General features: G+C 30.6%; 1 protein-coding gene across 2 annotated transcripts in view; it reads right to left on the bottom strand.

Moving 5' to 3' along the window:
- Positions 1-1,594: 1,594 nt before the first annotated feature.
- The window catches only part of Tok (tolloid-like protein 1 tolkin), a 24,288-nt gene continuing 8,254 nt past the window's right edge, over positions 1,595-17,628 (bottom strand). Inside the window, exons 2-16 of one of the 2 annotated variants that reach the window (XR_014439662.1) lie at positions 15,005-15,157; positions 14,524-14,719; positions 13,839-14,114; positions 10,542-10,928; positions 10,023-10,201; positions 9,399-9,629; positions 8,871-9,095; positions 8,199-8,666; positions 7,927-8,049; positions 7,502-7,820; positions 5,567-5,858; positions 5,209-5,422; positions 4,749-4,999; positions 4,377-4,602; positions 1,595-4,281 (exon numbers count right to left, since the gene is read on the bottom strand). Coding sequence is in view for 1 of the 2 variants with exons in the window: in XM_083104226.1 (XP_082960352.1) it covers positions 4,441-4,602; positions 4,749-4,999; positions 5,209-5,422; positions 5,567-5,858; positions 7,502-7,820; positions 7,927-8,049; positions 8,199-8,666; positions 8,871-9,095; positions 9,399-9,629; positions 10,023-10,201; positions 10,542-10,928; positions 13,839-14,114; positions 14,524-14,719; positions 15,005-15,157 (3,476 nt within the window). In the remaining variant the exon portion in view is untranslated. Of the gene's footprint in view, positions 4,603-4,748; positions 5,000-5,208; positions 5,423-5,566; positions 5,859-7,501; positions 7,821-7,926; positions 8,050-8,198; positions 8,667-8,870; positions 9,096-9,398; positions 9,630-10,022; positions 10,202-10,541; positions 10,929-13,838; positions 14,115-14,523; positions 14,720-15,004; positions 15,158-17,628 lie in introns of both variants that reach the window. The other variant, XM_083104226.1, reaches the window with a different exon arrangement.

The following is a 17,628-nucleotide window of genomic DNA, read 5'->3' on the forward strand; positions in this document are numbered from 1 at the left end:
TTAGTTTAGTTTTGTGATATTTGGTGGACGCATATTGTCAATTTGTATGTAAATGTGGTTAGGTTTAGTTATATTACGATATTTTGTGCCGTAGATTATTATTCTGAATAAAATTATTTTATTCAGAATAATACTCTACGCCTCAAGTAGCCGATAAATATGATATAACTAAATAAATATGATATAACGCACACATCAGCGCGCGCAAGCGCACTTGGAACTAAAAAATTTTTCAAGTTACCCAAAATTGAAAATTTATTTGTCCAAAATATATTTCTCACGTTTCTCTATCGATTGGTATATACCAATTTTGATTGATTTTTCTTAGAAAATCCTCTGAATTTTGAAAATGTCCAACTTCTACTCCCTCAGATATACAGAGCCCAAACGGGACGAAATAGAGAATTCATCCATAGCTACTTTTCATCTTGCCTGGACATCTGCAATTTTATTGTGTGGATCCCATATTCTTCGAAATATTTTTCAAAATTTATCCCATGAAGGCGTTGTTTTAAGAAAATCTGCCTTTGTAGCCTTGGAATTCCCGTTGTAAATAAAGATTTTTCATATAGGTTTGGATCCTTGAGTTCCGCCTTTTTTTCCACCCCATTCCTTGAGTAAATTACCTTAATGGTTGAAAATGGAGGGTTGACTCATATGACTTTTTCGACTCGAATCAACCAGTCTATTTCGATTATGGATGCCCGAATTTTGGAAACGATTTTTGGAAATTAACTTTGTAGGGATGGTTTTTGGAAATCGCTCCTTAGCGTCCCGGAACCCTCCCCGCCATAATTTTCCATTGGTTGCACGATTCCCTCGTAACTTTTTCCTCAGTTCGATCCTCGTATTTCCGAATAGGAATGAGATCTCGCGGAACCGAATACGGAGTCACGGCCCTGGTTCCCTGAAGCGACGATAAAAATTTTTTGTATATTACATATCTTACCTGTACCTAAAGATTCGTTAAAATAACTTTCTGATATATTAAAATAAGAAATCCTTTACCTTTAACGTGAACGAGGATGGCAAATGGAGGGGCCCTTTGCCTCACACGTGAATGGAATAGGCAGAAGGGGGATCTTTTGCGTATAAGGGAGGCAAAGGCGTGAGTCCCTTCGTCTATTGCGTCAATGAATGCAAGATTTCTATATGTTTTTGCTAGGACTTATAATTTCAGAGATATAATGATTCGAATTTTCATTTTCGTTTATTAAATCGACCGGAAGTTCTATAGCAAAAACTTATGGAACAACGAAGTTGATAGGGAGAGATGTGTGATGATCCATCTTACTATACATATTTTACATATACATATTTTACCTATTACAACTTATAAAGAGATGCCTGTGATTTCGATTCAGTTCCACAATTTTAAACGCTATATTATTGATCTAATAAAAAATATTTCTTCGTATAATCTAATCTGGCACAGTACCTATAATAAATATTATTAAATTGGGAAATTGGCAGCAAAAGAACATCCAATATGCGAATCATTTTATCATCTATGCAGGATGTTTTAACCAGATTGTTAAAAGACCACCACTCAAATCCTGAGAAAATTTATTATTATTAAAGGATAAACAATGTAAACATTTCAATATTTATTTAATAATTCAATGAGCTACAATTTATTAATATTGCTGTGTGTGTGCTACATATAAAATGATATTATCTATAATTAACTTTATTCATATACAATAAGCGTACGTCGGAATGTGTCGGATATTTTCTCGCAAATGACACATTTATATTTATACAAGAAGAAACGTACGCAAACGCATACAAACACACAAATATACATATTATTATTTACATTACATATTTATTTTTTAAGTTTAAAAGTTGCGTTGAATTGTACTTTTTATGATAATCTTTGATTAAAAATGAAACAAAATATCTATGAAATATTATTGGTTTTTACATGTATTACGATATGACGCTTCCATTTTTCTTGATGCTGATCAAATTTTGTATATATATATATTTATATGTTTATATATTTACGCATATCGTGATACAAGCAAATGAAAGTGCATTACAAGCAAATGAATTAATGCCAAGAATGTGAATCAGCATCGTCGATGCGTCGCACAGTATTACAAAACGCTATAGTATAATTCGTAAAATCTGATTTATTTATAATCTAATAGTCTTATTAAGTCTTATGAAGCATGAAATATTGATGTATTACTGTCATTTAGGCAGTGTTTGTTCCTCGTAAGAACAATATAAAGTAGATGAAAGAATTGTCTTCTCATCATTATATCTATTGCTCCTAATATAGTTGAGTCTTGTTAATTTTAATCTTTTAGAGCGAGGGGGGCGAGAAAAGAAATTAGAAGAAATACTCATCCATGTACAAAGTGTTATCTAATAATCGCCTAAAAGTCTTATATATGCAAGTAGAACGGGCTTAACCAGGTAAGAAAATTCTTTATCGTTTCGCAATAATTAATGAGATAATTAAAAAATATATCGGACAATTCATGTGAGTGAAGATTCGATTAATTTTGCTTATACCAATTGTCAATTTGACGACCTTTAGTTAATTTCGCTTTTATTAATCGTTAATTAAACAATCTTGGATTAATTTTATTTATATCAATCATCACTGATAGATCCTCGATTGACTTTTCTCCAATTAATCGTTAATCCAAAAAACTAATTAAATTTGTCAACATCAGTTATTCAATTTAAAAGCATGATATTTTTCCAATCTTCGTTCTATTATGATATAGACATGACGTTATATTCGTGAAAGTACGTGTAGAAAGATACTAAAAGTTATAGAAACAAATTTATTAAAATTTTACTACATATGGCACATAATTGGGCCGTACGTGATATAGGCCGCGTTAATTACGTTCTATTTCAATATCTATTGATGAAAAATTTATAAATAATATAACTTATTATTAAAGGTACGTGTACACTGTAGAGAAAAATCTAGTTAGATTTATTTCCTTTTAACGATTAATAATCCATTTACACTGCGCAAATTTTGTTCTGTATAGAGTGGAGATAGAGATCTTCTAGAGTAAATCTAACTAGATTTAAAAAAATCTAGCTTCCGTTTACATCACCCTCACTCTACAGTCTATGCCGGAGCGAGTCTAGAAATGAAATCTCTAGACTTTGTATTTGTATTTAGTCACATTATAAATAGATATATTACTGTTGCTGTAATTGTAATTTTATTGTTAAAAAAGAAGAAATGAAACTCGAAAAGAGAATAAGAAGGTTCTGATGCTAAATTAACAAAAGAATTGTTTGCTAAAGACAGATGAGTTCATATCATGAATTTTATACGTATATCTCATCAAGATTTCAAATTTTTACTGTAATTGGCATCTCTGTCTCCGAATATAAAAAGACAAAACACTTATCTAAGAAAAGCGATTTCTAAACATTTCTTTTTAAACATTAAAATTTTAATAACTTTAATGTTTTATTCCTGTCCCATGCAACACTTATTGAATGTTTTCACATGAAACATGATAGAAGCAAATTTAGTAAAGTGAAGTCTATTTGTCTAGATAAATAGACTTAGAGCAGTCTAAAATATCAGATGGCTGTGTACATTACATGTTCTTAGATGTATCTTATCGACTCTAATCAGGGCTTAGACTGCATCCTGCTAAAACGCTCTAGGTTCTGTTTATATATCTAGACTCCAAATAACAAGCTCTAGCTCCAGTTTAAAAAATCTACAGTGTACATATACTTTAAGACAAATATGATAATTGTTTTCTAAATGCAGAAATTGTTTAATGCCACATTAATTATTTCGTTAACTAAACTTAAATACATTAACTTGTTGTTAAATATACAGTTTTAACAGGAGCTTTTTTAGTGACGATAAAATTATTACTTGATAGAATAGTTTGCTTTTCATTTTTCTTATATTATAATTTAAACCATGAGGCACGAGCGAAAAACTAAAAAAAATATGTCGTCGTTATAACCGTCACGACAATTGTCAAACTTTCGCAATTGAAATTACAATATCGTACATATTTTATAGAGTATACTTGTCTGTTGCTTTAATATGGCTCAAGAAATAACACTACACACACAAATCGATGTATTAAGATTTAAATCTTATAGAATGCGATGTGTGCGTCATCACGTGATATATTTAGTTATTAATCCCATATTATGGAAAATGTTACTTCATATTTATCAATAATCATCACATTAGATTATTACTTGAAACAGATTTATTTCAAGCTCCGATCAGGCCGATATTTTATATTTTATTCAATGTTGTATATCCTTAAAAAAAACAACGTGGTTTCTATCACATTGATGAAAATTTCATCTAACATATATAGAAAAATATACGCGTAATATTGTAATAAAACTAGTACTTTTTGCAAAAATAGTCAACTCAGAATTCACTTATTTTAACTCATTAAACAATCGAGCTAAAAATCAAAGATTTTGCTCTTCATCATCTTCACCACCGAAATTTTCCTCACTATCCTGTCGATCGATTGCTACAAATATGGCTATGAAACCTTTGCTCGAAATTGTATCATCCGTTCTAAACCTTACCAGCAGCGCTTCGTTCATAGAAATAAAATCTGTGGTATTCTACAAAGTAGTGATCAAAATTTTGTATATAATAATTGTTTTTCATACGTATATCTAATTATGTTCTCATTATGTTACATATGTATATCATCATTATTCGATGTAATATTATTGAAAATGTTGGATTATTGAAAAAATTCACTTACAGAATTACCGCAAAATCTCCCATATGGAGGACTGGAAGCATCTAAACCGGAGAACACTTCAACAAAGTCATATCCACATTCAGTTTCATATTCGAGTTGGAATGAAAGAAAAGATAAATGAACATTTTTGCCAAGTGGTGCTTCTATTATCCAGTCACAATCTGTATTGTGATCATAATTATGATAACCATATTTAGCATGAGAATATAAGTGCTTCACTCTATCTGTTGCCATAAGATGACCACCACAAGCTGTAACACGTGTTGAAATATTATATTTTAGAGTATGTGTGTGTATGTGTATGCAATATATCATATTATATGTATATTAATTGCGTTTAAAAATCCAAAGATTTTTTATTTTCCAGAATTTCCAAATTCAACACTATATATCAAGATTTATGAATTAAAATTTGTATTGAAACTCGCCGCCAATATACATCTTATCAGGAAAGTTGTACCTGTACTATGGGTCGCTAAAAATCCTTTTCTTTGCACGGAAGCGTCACTCTTAAAGACCATGTACATTTGATTACCAGTTGCAAGAATTGGATGCGGTTCTTTAGTACCACAAAATCTACCTAAGGTAAGACTATCTGGCGAATCTCCATCGTAAATAACAATATGATCATATGCACATTCTTGATGCGATTCCATTTCAAAAACTTTAAAGACCTATAAAATATGCATATTTTTTCTTCATGTAGAATGTCTTGTTTTCTTTTTTTTTCTTTTTCAATATTATTTTTTTTACTAAAGTGAAACCAAAATGTAATGGTATAATTATTGACTATTGCTATGCGATATAAAAATACAAACCAATTTTATTCGATGGCCTGGTTTCGTAGTAAAATGCCAGACGCAATCTTTACGACCAGGATAATAATCCGGATAGTTTGGTGAAGTAATTGTTCCCACGGGTGCAGTAATTTCGTATTTGCAACCACCTTCTTTGCAATCATGACCATTGTCATGAAGTGTAAAACCATTGTGGCAAGAGCATTGATAAGAACCTATTGTGTTTTTGCACTCGTGCTGGCACCCTCCATTGTTATTGGCACACTCATCCATATCCGTAAAAAATATGGCAGCAAATCCTGATTTTTGGACGCTGTTTAATAACATGTAGCGCAAATGACAAGTATTAATCGTATCTTTTAACATATGTCTCAATATTTACGCTAATATATTGCAATTTTATGTAAAAATATTTCAAAATTGTTTTATAAAAATTTCATACACAAAGTAATTTATATATTATATTTAATATTTTCGCATTACATAACTTATGAAGCCATAGTCCTGGCTTCTTTATATCAAAAATTTATTTTCAATTTTAATACGTTTATTATATGTATTTTTTAATATATATATAAAGCAATATAGTAGAAAAATGGAAAAAAATTATAAAAATTTAAATGCCCATAACGCAGTTAATAACTATAGTATGGAGATTTAAAAAAAAAACCGAAATGAAGCTCAAGATTGTATTTTGAGAAACTTATTTTAATGCCAACTGTGTGGGATGATTGATTTTGCAATGGCGGATGACAGTGGCGACCTGTAAAATTGATTAATACAAAGTCCACTTTCTTGAATTGCATGGAGTGAACCAATTGACACATTGCTCAATGAGATAAAAAGCGCATGAAAATTCAAATTCTCCTCTTCAAAATGAACTTTTGCGGAACTTGATACGATAATTTTTCTCTGAATTATATCAATTTGAAAGAAATATAAATTTTACATGAAATAACGATAAATTGTAATTAAAATGCCGCCATTATCAATTCAAACCAGTATAATTCTGTCTTGTAAGGCCGATATTACATTTGTCGTACGACAAATTTTTTAAGCACATTGATTGGCTGCGGGATAATAATTTTTTGAATCTTTAGAAACTTTCTATTCCGCAGCAAATCAATGTGCTTAAAAAATTTGTCGTAGGACAAATGTAATATTAGCCTAAGATGTATCGTATTGGTTGTTTGAAATCTACCAGTGCGTGCGTGTGTGTATGCGCGCGCGCGCGCGTGTGTGTGTGTGTGTGGTGATAACTGGCTATGTTTTATACGTTATGTAAAGATACGCATAAGATACTTCAAGATCAATAAATATTGTGAAATAATGTGATGAACCATTACATAGGATTCACTTTCATCTCTGTCATATGCGTTATATCTATGTTATCATATGCGTTATATCTACGTAATCAATTTTACAGGTACGCCACTATGTCATCCACCATTGCAAAATTAATCATCCCACACAATTGACATTAAAAGTTTCCCAAAATACAGTCTTGAGTTTCATTTCGATTTTTTTTCACCTCGATGCCATAATTATTAACTGCGTTATGAGCATTTGAATCTTTATAATTTTTTTCCATTTTTCTACTGTATCGTTTTTTTTGGCCGAGTGTATATATATATATATATATATATATATATTTATTTTTTTATTTTTTTATGTATATAATAAATTTAAAATAATTATGTATATATAATAAATTAATTTAATTTTAAATCTTTTCAAATAATTAAATAAAAAAGAGCATAATTTTTGTGAGAATAAAAATTCTTCTTATCCATCAATTACTAAAACACAAATATTATCAAAGCATATGATGAAAAATATAATGTATTTCTTTCTACACGATACAAGTAATTTATACGTAAGCTAAATATATATATATATATATATATATATATATATATATATATTGAAAAAATAGACGAGTACATAAAATAAAACCTGTTATCAGATGTGAAGGTGATTCTCATAAAATTGCCCTCGGATGTTATTAGTGACGGTAACCGAGCACCGCAAAATATTCCATGCTTTCTGAGAACATCGTCGCCAAGCTTACTCGCCACCTCCACAGAATCATACTCGCATTCTTCCTGATACACATTATTGCCTTCGAGATCGAAATGAGTAAAATTTAAAGTAATGCGATATTGAGATGGTGCAACAATTTCCCAAACGCAATTTTTGTTTCCTGGATATGCTTCGGGAAACGATGGACTAGTGATGGTGCCATTACTACCATTAAAAAATCCACCGCATGCATCTATAAAAGAATATAGAAAGAATATAGAATATTATCACTTGTGGATTGGGATTAGCTAAGCGGATTAAATGAATGTTCCGCTCTCAAGATAATTATTGTATCTTGCCTTCGCAATGTTTGCCGTCGGAATGTAGCTCGTAACCAATTTTACAAGAACATTCATATCCACCGAGCGTATTGGTACAATTGTGCTCGCAACCATGATCCGTTAATACGCACTCATCGAATTCTTAAATATCATTATAGTATTGTTTATAGCATTGTTTACAACATTTTTTAAAATAATAAACAAATAACAATATAACACAAATTCATTTTCTTTTAATGCAAGAGATGCATATGCGCAATACATATTACTATCTATACTATGTTATATACCTTTCATAAAAGTTGCCGAGAAGCCAGCCTTTTGTACGGAACCGTCGCTAACAAACTTAACAAGTAGCTTATTGCCCACCGACTTGATATCTGGTGGTATCTTGTACCCACAATAAACGCCGATTAAGGGGGAATCGTTGTCATGTCCGTCACGCACTTCAACGTAGTCATACACGCAATTATCGTGGTTCTCGATTTCAAAAGACTGGAACTTCAAGGCCACTTGATAGTCCTGGGGTACGGACAGTTTCCACACGCACTCTTTACTGGATTGATATTCTTCTGGATAATTTGGTGATTCTAAATGACCTATACCATCTAATTCGACATCACCGCCGCAAACAGCTTCATAACTGGCCGTGAAGCCACGATGACCACTTTGCTTGCTAGATGTCACATATGTTACTAGCATACGACTTCCGCTCGACACTATTGGCTCGTGCATTTTACCGCTACCACAATATCGACCTGAATTAGATAAAATGTATGTGAAAAAATTATGGAATTGCTATTTTTACTGCTCGGAGCGCGTGCCAATTTATTTAAAGTTAATTAAATACATTTCTCACAATATACTTACAACACTTTCACCTCTTTCGTACTCTCATTATCGAGATTGTTGGGTGCAAGCAATTTGCATAAACTTTTTTAGTTTAAAAAAAAGATTCTCACCTAATACTCGACTCTTATGCCAATATCCATCTCGAATTTCAAGATAATCACTGCGACAATAATTGCTTTTGAATATATCAAGAAATGTGATATTTAGGACGATACGTTCACCATGTGTAGCCGTAATTCTCCATTCGCATCGTTCCCCATCAGTAGGTGGAGAATTGTTTGGGTAGTTTGGTGATGCAAAGATACCACTGTTCTCCTGAAATGTTCTACCACATTCTGCAAAAATCGGTTTACTTAATTGGATGAAGCTAAATTAATCAAAAGCACTCGCATATATCTCATGAAAAAGAATGCGGTTGATAAAATTAAAAGTTTAAATTTTAACTTGTCCATTTTTAATTTTATTTTAATGCATATTTTGTGTATATATATATATATATATATATATATATATATATCATCGATCTAGGGAGATTAGATTATAAAATCTCTCCTAGAGACATAATTTTTATGTAAAATTAAATTTTTTCATAATAAAACTCCAGCTGAAATAATTATATTGAATATTGAAATTCTTACTATGACATTTATATAAAAGATTTGTTTGCGCGATGTCGCCTTCGCTTAGTCTGATTCTTTGTCCGATTTCGGGTCTCTTTTTTCCATGAGTTTCCATAGGTAAAATTGTATCCAGATAAGTACCTTTTGAAAAGGTATTTTTTGCATAGTGCATGATGGAGTCATAATCATAGGGCAAGCCGAGTGAATTCACTTCTTCTTCTGTCAATTTATTAAAATTGTATTCTTGACCTATGAAAAGCATAATATTTTTTTGTATTCTTAAATCTTTTAGAACAGAATTTTATAAATACATATCATTCTTCTCCTTGACTCTCTTTAACAAAAAGAATATAATTATTAAAAGTATAATCTCGTTTGTTGTTAATCAAATTTTTACAATTAAATTTCTACTTGAAAAAATTAATTTGCAGGATTAATTGAAAAGAACAATTTTTTGTCTTTTTGTATCAATAAATATTAATTTCATAAGATTTCTTCATTTATATATATATATATATATATATATATATATATATATATATATATAATTTATTATATCTCAAATTGGATTCCGATTAAGCTTAAAGCATCGATTTCAAATTTAGTATCTCATTGTCAGAGCAAATTGGAAATATTACTTACCGCTCATAATGTTATCGCGGATGATTTGTACATGACGATCACGATCTGGTCGAGTATGCTCGTGCCAAAATCCAACGACGTGACCTAATTCATGTACAACTATACCAAACTTATCGCAGTTTTTACCAATGCTAATAGCTTGCGGTCCATTACCTCTTTTTCCGACAAAAGAACAGCATCTACCGAAGAAATTTTATATATATATAATTAAACGCAGCATATCTATTATTCATATTTGTTTCCTTGACAAATTTGAAATCACAAATAAATAACATTAAAATATTTTATCTCACAACTAATGTATCTAATTATTACAAATTATTTCACGCATGAAACGAAATGAAGAGAATGAAAGAGACATGCATCAACATTGAAGAAAATAATTATTATCATAATAATTCGAAATTAGAATTACATATAAGATGATAGGACAAGTTACATTTATTATTAGTTACATTTATTACATCGATATATCTATTATACTATTATTCTACATTATTATTATATGGTGCAACTCACCCGCAAGGTCTTTCCGTAAATAGAATATAATTAGGATGCTCTCTGGATACTCTCTCTACAAATTTGACGCAAGTAAAATTTTCCCAATGTCTCATTGCTTGTTTGAATAATGCTTTATGTGCACCAGAAAAATTTCCATCAATCTCGTAGGGAATCACCCCATGATCCCATACTCGTTCCTTCCTCGCAGTAGCGGCTCGACGTATTCTGTTTGAAAAGTGTTTCGTGCCATGCTTGTTTATCAAATATTTCGGCTTGTGATCCATATCATAGAATTCGATAGAACGAAGATATCGATCGTGTACAGAAATGACTTCGTCCGATGCATCGGTAATAAAGTCATGCGTTCGTCGATTGCAATGACGGTGAGAACGTCTTCCTAAAATTCTAAAAATAATATACCAGTATTTTTTATTTATTTTATTTATGTATACTACACTTCTTTTAATGTTATACATACATACATACATACACACACTATATTTTGTTTTATATTGCATGGAATGTAAATGTGAATTTTTAGAACAAATACTCTTTCACATTCACATACACAAGCATATGTATATAATAGTATCATACATCACTATATCAACATATATATATATATATATATATATATATATATATATATATATACATACATATATATACCTTTTCTTGCATTTTCAAACTATCTCGACATTTCTCGATATAAGCTGTAAACAAGCAATCGAGAACATGACGAAAATAGAACATCCAACTATATTCGATATTTTAAAGAATTTCTCTTCGCGCGTTTTGAATTAATTATAAATTGCACGCACACTTTATGATTTTTATTTCGCTCGTTTATTAGCACTAATTACTAAAGATGTAGATGTAATTCACTTCCATTATTCGAGTCTACTTTTCTAGCCAGCCAGCCCTAACCGATAGCACTTAGACAAGACGTTTCTGAATCAGTAGGGCGTTACAATTAATTAACGTGTCTCGCATGTGAGCCACGTATAGATATAATGCCCGTATAAGCATCGTGAGAAGACGAGGAGAAGTACAATAGAGTGCGTTAATGAATCCGGTTTTGAGATACATTTACCATGCTTCCTCTGTATAGTTGGTTGCGCCTACTACCGTTATGCCGAGGGTAACAATCCGCTGCTTCGATCTAGTATACTATAATTGATATAGACATTCAAGGATTTTTATCCACACGCGTATACTCGGAAAAGAATAAATGCTAATAACACAAATGTTCCATGCTTTTATAATAACTTGAAATATAGCTAAAGCATCTCGCAATAATGAAATCTTTGGAATAAAGCATGGTACGTATTTAATAATAATGACTAACGTGTTATGTTATATACTTTTTAATTGTTACTTTGTTACTGTTATCAAAATAAAGTATGCGTAACACAGTGTTATTTAAATTTATGATTTACATTATAATAATTAATATAATGAGTGTTTTTGAGTTTGAAAAAAATCTATCATGTCTCGATAAATTTTAAAATTTATTAGGCATTTTTTGTATTTTTTTAAATCGAAAAGAACAAATATAAGAAACACATTTTGTCTCGTTATTTATTGAATTTATATGCCATTTCGTAACAAAGCTTTGTTTACGTTTTATATATGTTATACAATATATCACATAATGTGCCAATCCCCAATGGGATAAAAATTTGAAAGGATCGTGATATGTATATTGAAGATTGAAGAACATAGATTAAACTTTGAAATAGGTTTAGGAAAGCGCGTATTTATATCTTACATCCCATATGTAAAACATGATCGCGTGATGATTCTCACCGAAGCTCTAGAATTCTAGAAAGATTGCCGAACGTGCAAGCCTCTGGAACATGAAATATCTGCGAAAACTTTGAGGAAGATGAATGAAAGCGACGCGTATAATGAATTTTTTTCAAATTTGATATTTTAGATAATGAAAAAAGATTTATTGTTTGCATATATAAAAACTTTTGTTAAATTACATTATTATATAATTGCCGCCTCTATATTTACATTTACAATTTATTCTTTATCCAATCATTTTCATTAACTTATGTCGACAATATGGCTTGAAAAACGTAAAGAAATTGGATTTAATACGAGTATACGTGTGCATATTCGCATGCGTGCATACGTGCGTATGTATGTATATATATATATATATATATATATATATATATATATATGGGCTGAGCACACGATGAAAAGATATCTTTAGCGTTTAATTAAGAGATCATACTTTCAAATATATGACATTGTACGATAATGCGCGAGCCGTGTACCTAGTCAGGCATCGCGATACGACACATTGCTGCCAATATCGACAAGTTATTGGCAGTTCGAGAGCTGAAAATGCCCGGACGATAGTATCGCACCCCATTTTCCAGCTTTACGATGACGGCCATTGTTATTGGCATTGCGAAATGGCTCCGCTGGTGGAAATACCGTTAGCGATACTTGGAAGTTGATGCGTATGCCAGTAGTCAAATGAAAAAATAGATATTGCCAAATCGCAAATCAGGATTTTTCACAATTTAACAACGCGTCACTATGAGTTTAATCGATTAGTTTAAAATAATTTACGCGCTAATCACATATCTTTCATGTATATTGTGGATATTAATATGAATATTAATATGAAAATATTAAAAAATATATGTATACTTTAATTAAAATTACTTACCGAGTATATACATAAAATGTTTAATAAACTAGCTCAAAGAAAATAAACGTGTCAAAGATAGAGGCAATTTTTAATTTTAATAATACATAAATGACTTATCTCCTTTAGTTATCTACAGTTTTAATACGGTTTGTATTATATAATTGTATTGTATAATAAATTGAATGTTATGTCTTACCGTGTAATCTTTTTTTCGATATTTTTACAAAAGGTGTTCTCCGCATATCTTGCTTCTATTACTGCTTGCCACATGCTTGGCATTTTGTATCAAAGAATTGCCTTGCTCTTTTAAAAACGCTTGATTAATCAACAAGACATCACAGAGACAAGATGATATTATTTATTAATATTTCCGTATTAAAACAAATTTAAAAAATAAATAAAAGAAATTTTTCTTTATAAAACATATAAAATGGACAGAAACAGAAGAGTCATATACGTTACTAAAATAGAAAATTGCCTCTATCTACTACAATAATAACAATTTGACTTTTATATGCTATCGTTATAAAGGAAGATGAAAAAAATTAGCAATTGTTAGATCGCAAATATGCCTGTGTTTAAATTTATGCATTAAACAAAAATTTATATATTTAATTAAATTTTCGTTTGAGCTTTCCTACCTTTTACGATGATGACGTCGCCGTCGTCGATTCGATGGATTTTGCGTATTCAATTCAGTTTGCGCGTTAAATGTTTCCTTGATGTTGTCTGTATATACACGACCTACATATTTACTGGGCTCGGTAGTAAAAGCTGTAGAGGTTGAAAATTCGAGAGGCATGTCATGAGTCGGATGTCTAGCTTTCACTGATTCTGATATCAATACCGTCCTCGAAATCTGTCGACGAGCTTGTTCGAAATACTTTTTTTTCGAAGCTTGGGTCGAGGATTCCAGTCTAATGGCATAAGCACAATTGACAATTAATATAATTTGTCTTGCACTATTTATCCGTGTTTAACATGAATATCTAATCACAAGTAGAATGTGCGTATTTATATTACACATGTAAAAACGAGATATTTTTTTCAGAAAATACGTATTATTACTTTCAGACAAATCAGTAATACTGTTTCATCATATTTAATATGTTATCTGTTGAAATTTGAATTATACTCCATTTTTCTTTTATAATTATCCTAGAATTTTGTTGATACTTTCTCATGTATGGTACCTACTTGTAAAATATGTTATGTGAAAGAAATAAAAGATCTAATATATAAGATAGATTTCACAAGATATATTCTAATATTGAAATTTTCTCATATCACAAAATACGCAATGACTATACATTCATGATGTAATACCTAAACGCTAAACCCTCGTTTTTCACTGCAGGATTAGTATCGTCGCTTCTATCGTTAAAGCTGAAACCATCAGACTCGCCACCCATGCTATATTGATTGCGATCTATCGACTCAGGTTTTTTTTTGACAACCGCATCGTTGTGTTCATTGAACACTTGTTTGTTAACATCATGTTCACTCTTAAACTGAAGGATCTCTGAAATAAAATAAATATCCTTTCGCGTCAAATATTACAAGTATAGATACACATATATAAACATGTGATAATCATAAAAACAGACATGTAAATATTGGTTTAGAGAAATCATTGTGTGCGTATGTGTGTGTGTGTGTGAGTGTATAACTTTAAATTAAAAAAAATTTGATAATTATATTGTCAATGTTTTCTAACAATTTGAGAAAAAAATTTACCATTAATTATTTAACACATTTATAATAGAAAACGTTGTGATATATTATAATAATATATACTTATACCCACCCGTAAGGCCTTCTTCTTCTACTTGAAGACCTTCCTTTAATATTTCCTCCCTGTATTTTTCTAATTCTTCCAGGTAGCTTTTATTCAACTTTTGTTCGCGCCATTCTGTATCATATTTGATATTTGGCAGTGCAATGTCACCAAGAAAACCGCCTGAAATTAATTGTAAGCAAAATATATATGTATGTACACATATATATATATATATATATATATATATATATATATATTGTTATATAATTCTATTAGCAAACTGAATGCGCGTAATAAATTAGAATTCTTCCAATCTCCGATGTCACGAGTATACATGTATGCATGCGTGCATTAGTGCTCGTTTCGGTTAATTAATTAGGCGTTCGCGCACATACACCATCACATCTCGGTAGGTATTAACGAGGTTGAAATCGCCGCATTCGCGAGGACATATCCGTAAATACAGTCTCGTAGCAACGAGTTAAATCAGAACTGCAGTTATAGTTCACCGAGCCATATATACATTTATGGCTTGTAATATATACAAGAATTAATTTTTAAAATATTATATACACACACGAGGATATTTACAAAAATATTAAATTTGTTAATATGTATCATGTGATATATGTATATTTTCAAAGATTTTTCTGCGCAATTAACTTTATATATTTTATATCATTTTTTTTTAAATCACCATATATCTAAAGCTCAAGTTTTTTGATTGACTGTCCAAAATTTTATAATTAACTTTACAATGACTAATGTACTAGCCATTTTAGCATATAATTTTGAGAATAAAGAAACATACATGCGAAAACTTTAGTTGCAACATGTAAGATTCTATATATATGTATGTATATATACATCATATTCTACATAGAATCGCAGCTGCGGCCCTGCACAGCTTTCGTATGCGAATGCATGTATATGCACAGTGCAGTCAGTTTCAAACCACGTAATGCCAAACCCCTGTCCGCTTCGAATCGGTGATTTCGTCCCATTTAAGCGAGAACATCATTCGAATGTTCGCATAAAATAATCGCATTAATCTTTTATACAATAAATGATAAGTTTTAATGTTTATTGAGAGTTCTCCTTTCTGTTCGACAAAATTTATTCTTATATCTTCAATGTACTTAAAACCATATGCGCGCACGTATGCATACGTGCGTATACATACGTACGAGTGTGTGTGTGTGTGTGTGTGTGTGTGTGTGTGTGTGTGTGTGTGCGTGTGTGTGTTACATGTGCGCGTATTTTAATATATTTTTAATATTATTTTTTCAAATATTTTCTTTTCATAAAGCAATATAATTATAAGAAAGCTGAAAAAATAAATTCGCAATGATGTGAATAATTGTGTCGTTTTTATTTTATTTAAAAAAATTTACTGTAATATTTCTCTCAGCAAAATAAAATTTTGAAATTGACAAAAGTATGATGATAGAAAGAGAGAGAGAGAGAGAGAGAGATACTATCCAAGATACTATATCGTTGTTTCACAAAATCATGGCGTAAAGCCAATCGAGATGTTGGAACTGTTTTAATCTCCGAATCGATATGAGAAACCTCATTTTTCATCTCAAAAACATTTGCAAAAGCGTACGAGAAAAAAAGAAAGACAGAAAGAGAGAGAGAGAAAGAGAGAGAGACAGAGAGAGAGACAGAGAGAGACAGAGAGAAGAAAAAGAGAGAGAGAGAAAAGAGAGAGAAAGAAGAGAGAGAGAGAGAGAGAGAGAGAGAGAGAGAGAGAGAGAGGAAAGAGAGAGAGAGAAATGTAAACCAAACACTTTACAGAATAAAGTAGGCAAGAACTACTTTCAATTAGCTGAGTTTAAATGTTATTATATTGAAAATCTCACGAGCAATTTAAGCATTTTCTTAAATAAACATCTTAATTTTAATTTTTTTTTGCTTTTTTTGATAGCATTAGTAATATTAATCCTAAAAATTTTTATTCGAATAAGCAAAACATGTTAAAATATTTAACTTAAAAAGAATATATAATAATTATCTTATATTTTTATATTTGAGTGTGTGTCTAGAGGAGCGGATTTATTATTAATGTAACATGAAAAATAATACATGAAAAGACATAGATGATATGCAAACCAAAAAAATGAGAAATATCTGACATTTCCACTCTCTCAACATTTCGATTCTCAACATAATGTGATATTACATATGTATGCGTATATTACATACGTATGTCCACAGATTACGTGAGTATGTGTACGAGTATGTGCTGTATTGATTCGAATGGAGAAGCCTCTCGCACATCGCAGTGAGTTTCTATAGCGCGTCGGATTAAACGCTTGCGTACACTACCGATGTCAATTTTATATCTACTTTTTTCTACTTTTTCCTACTTTTTTTTTACTTTTTTCCTTTTTTTGTTTTACACTCAACATAATAATGACATAATAATCAATATTGACTTTCTTCTACTAATTAAGTAACAATATTACATCATTACATTCAATCTCTGCAACCCGATAAAATCACGGTAGCAAAAGAAGGTTTTTGTCACGTGAAATATTATCGCTATAATCACATCTGAATATCATGTCATAATTATTAAAAGGCCTATTATATGTATGTAGAAAGTATATTCACAGGGAATTTTTGTTTTTAAATGATATTAAATT

The sequence above is a fragment of the Camponotus vicinus genome, unplaced genomic scaffold (genome assembly GCF_025532165.1).
Source record: "Camponotus vicinus isolate PSW18456_S1 unplaced genomic scaffold, iyCamVici1.0 SCAF_7, whole genome shotgun sequence".
Lineage (NCBI taxonomy): Eukaryota > Metazoa > Arthropoda > Insecta > Hymenoptera > Formicidae > Camponotus > Camponotus vicinus.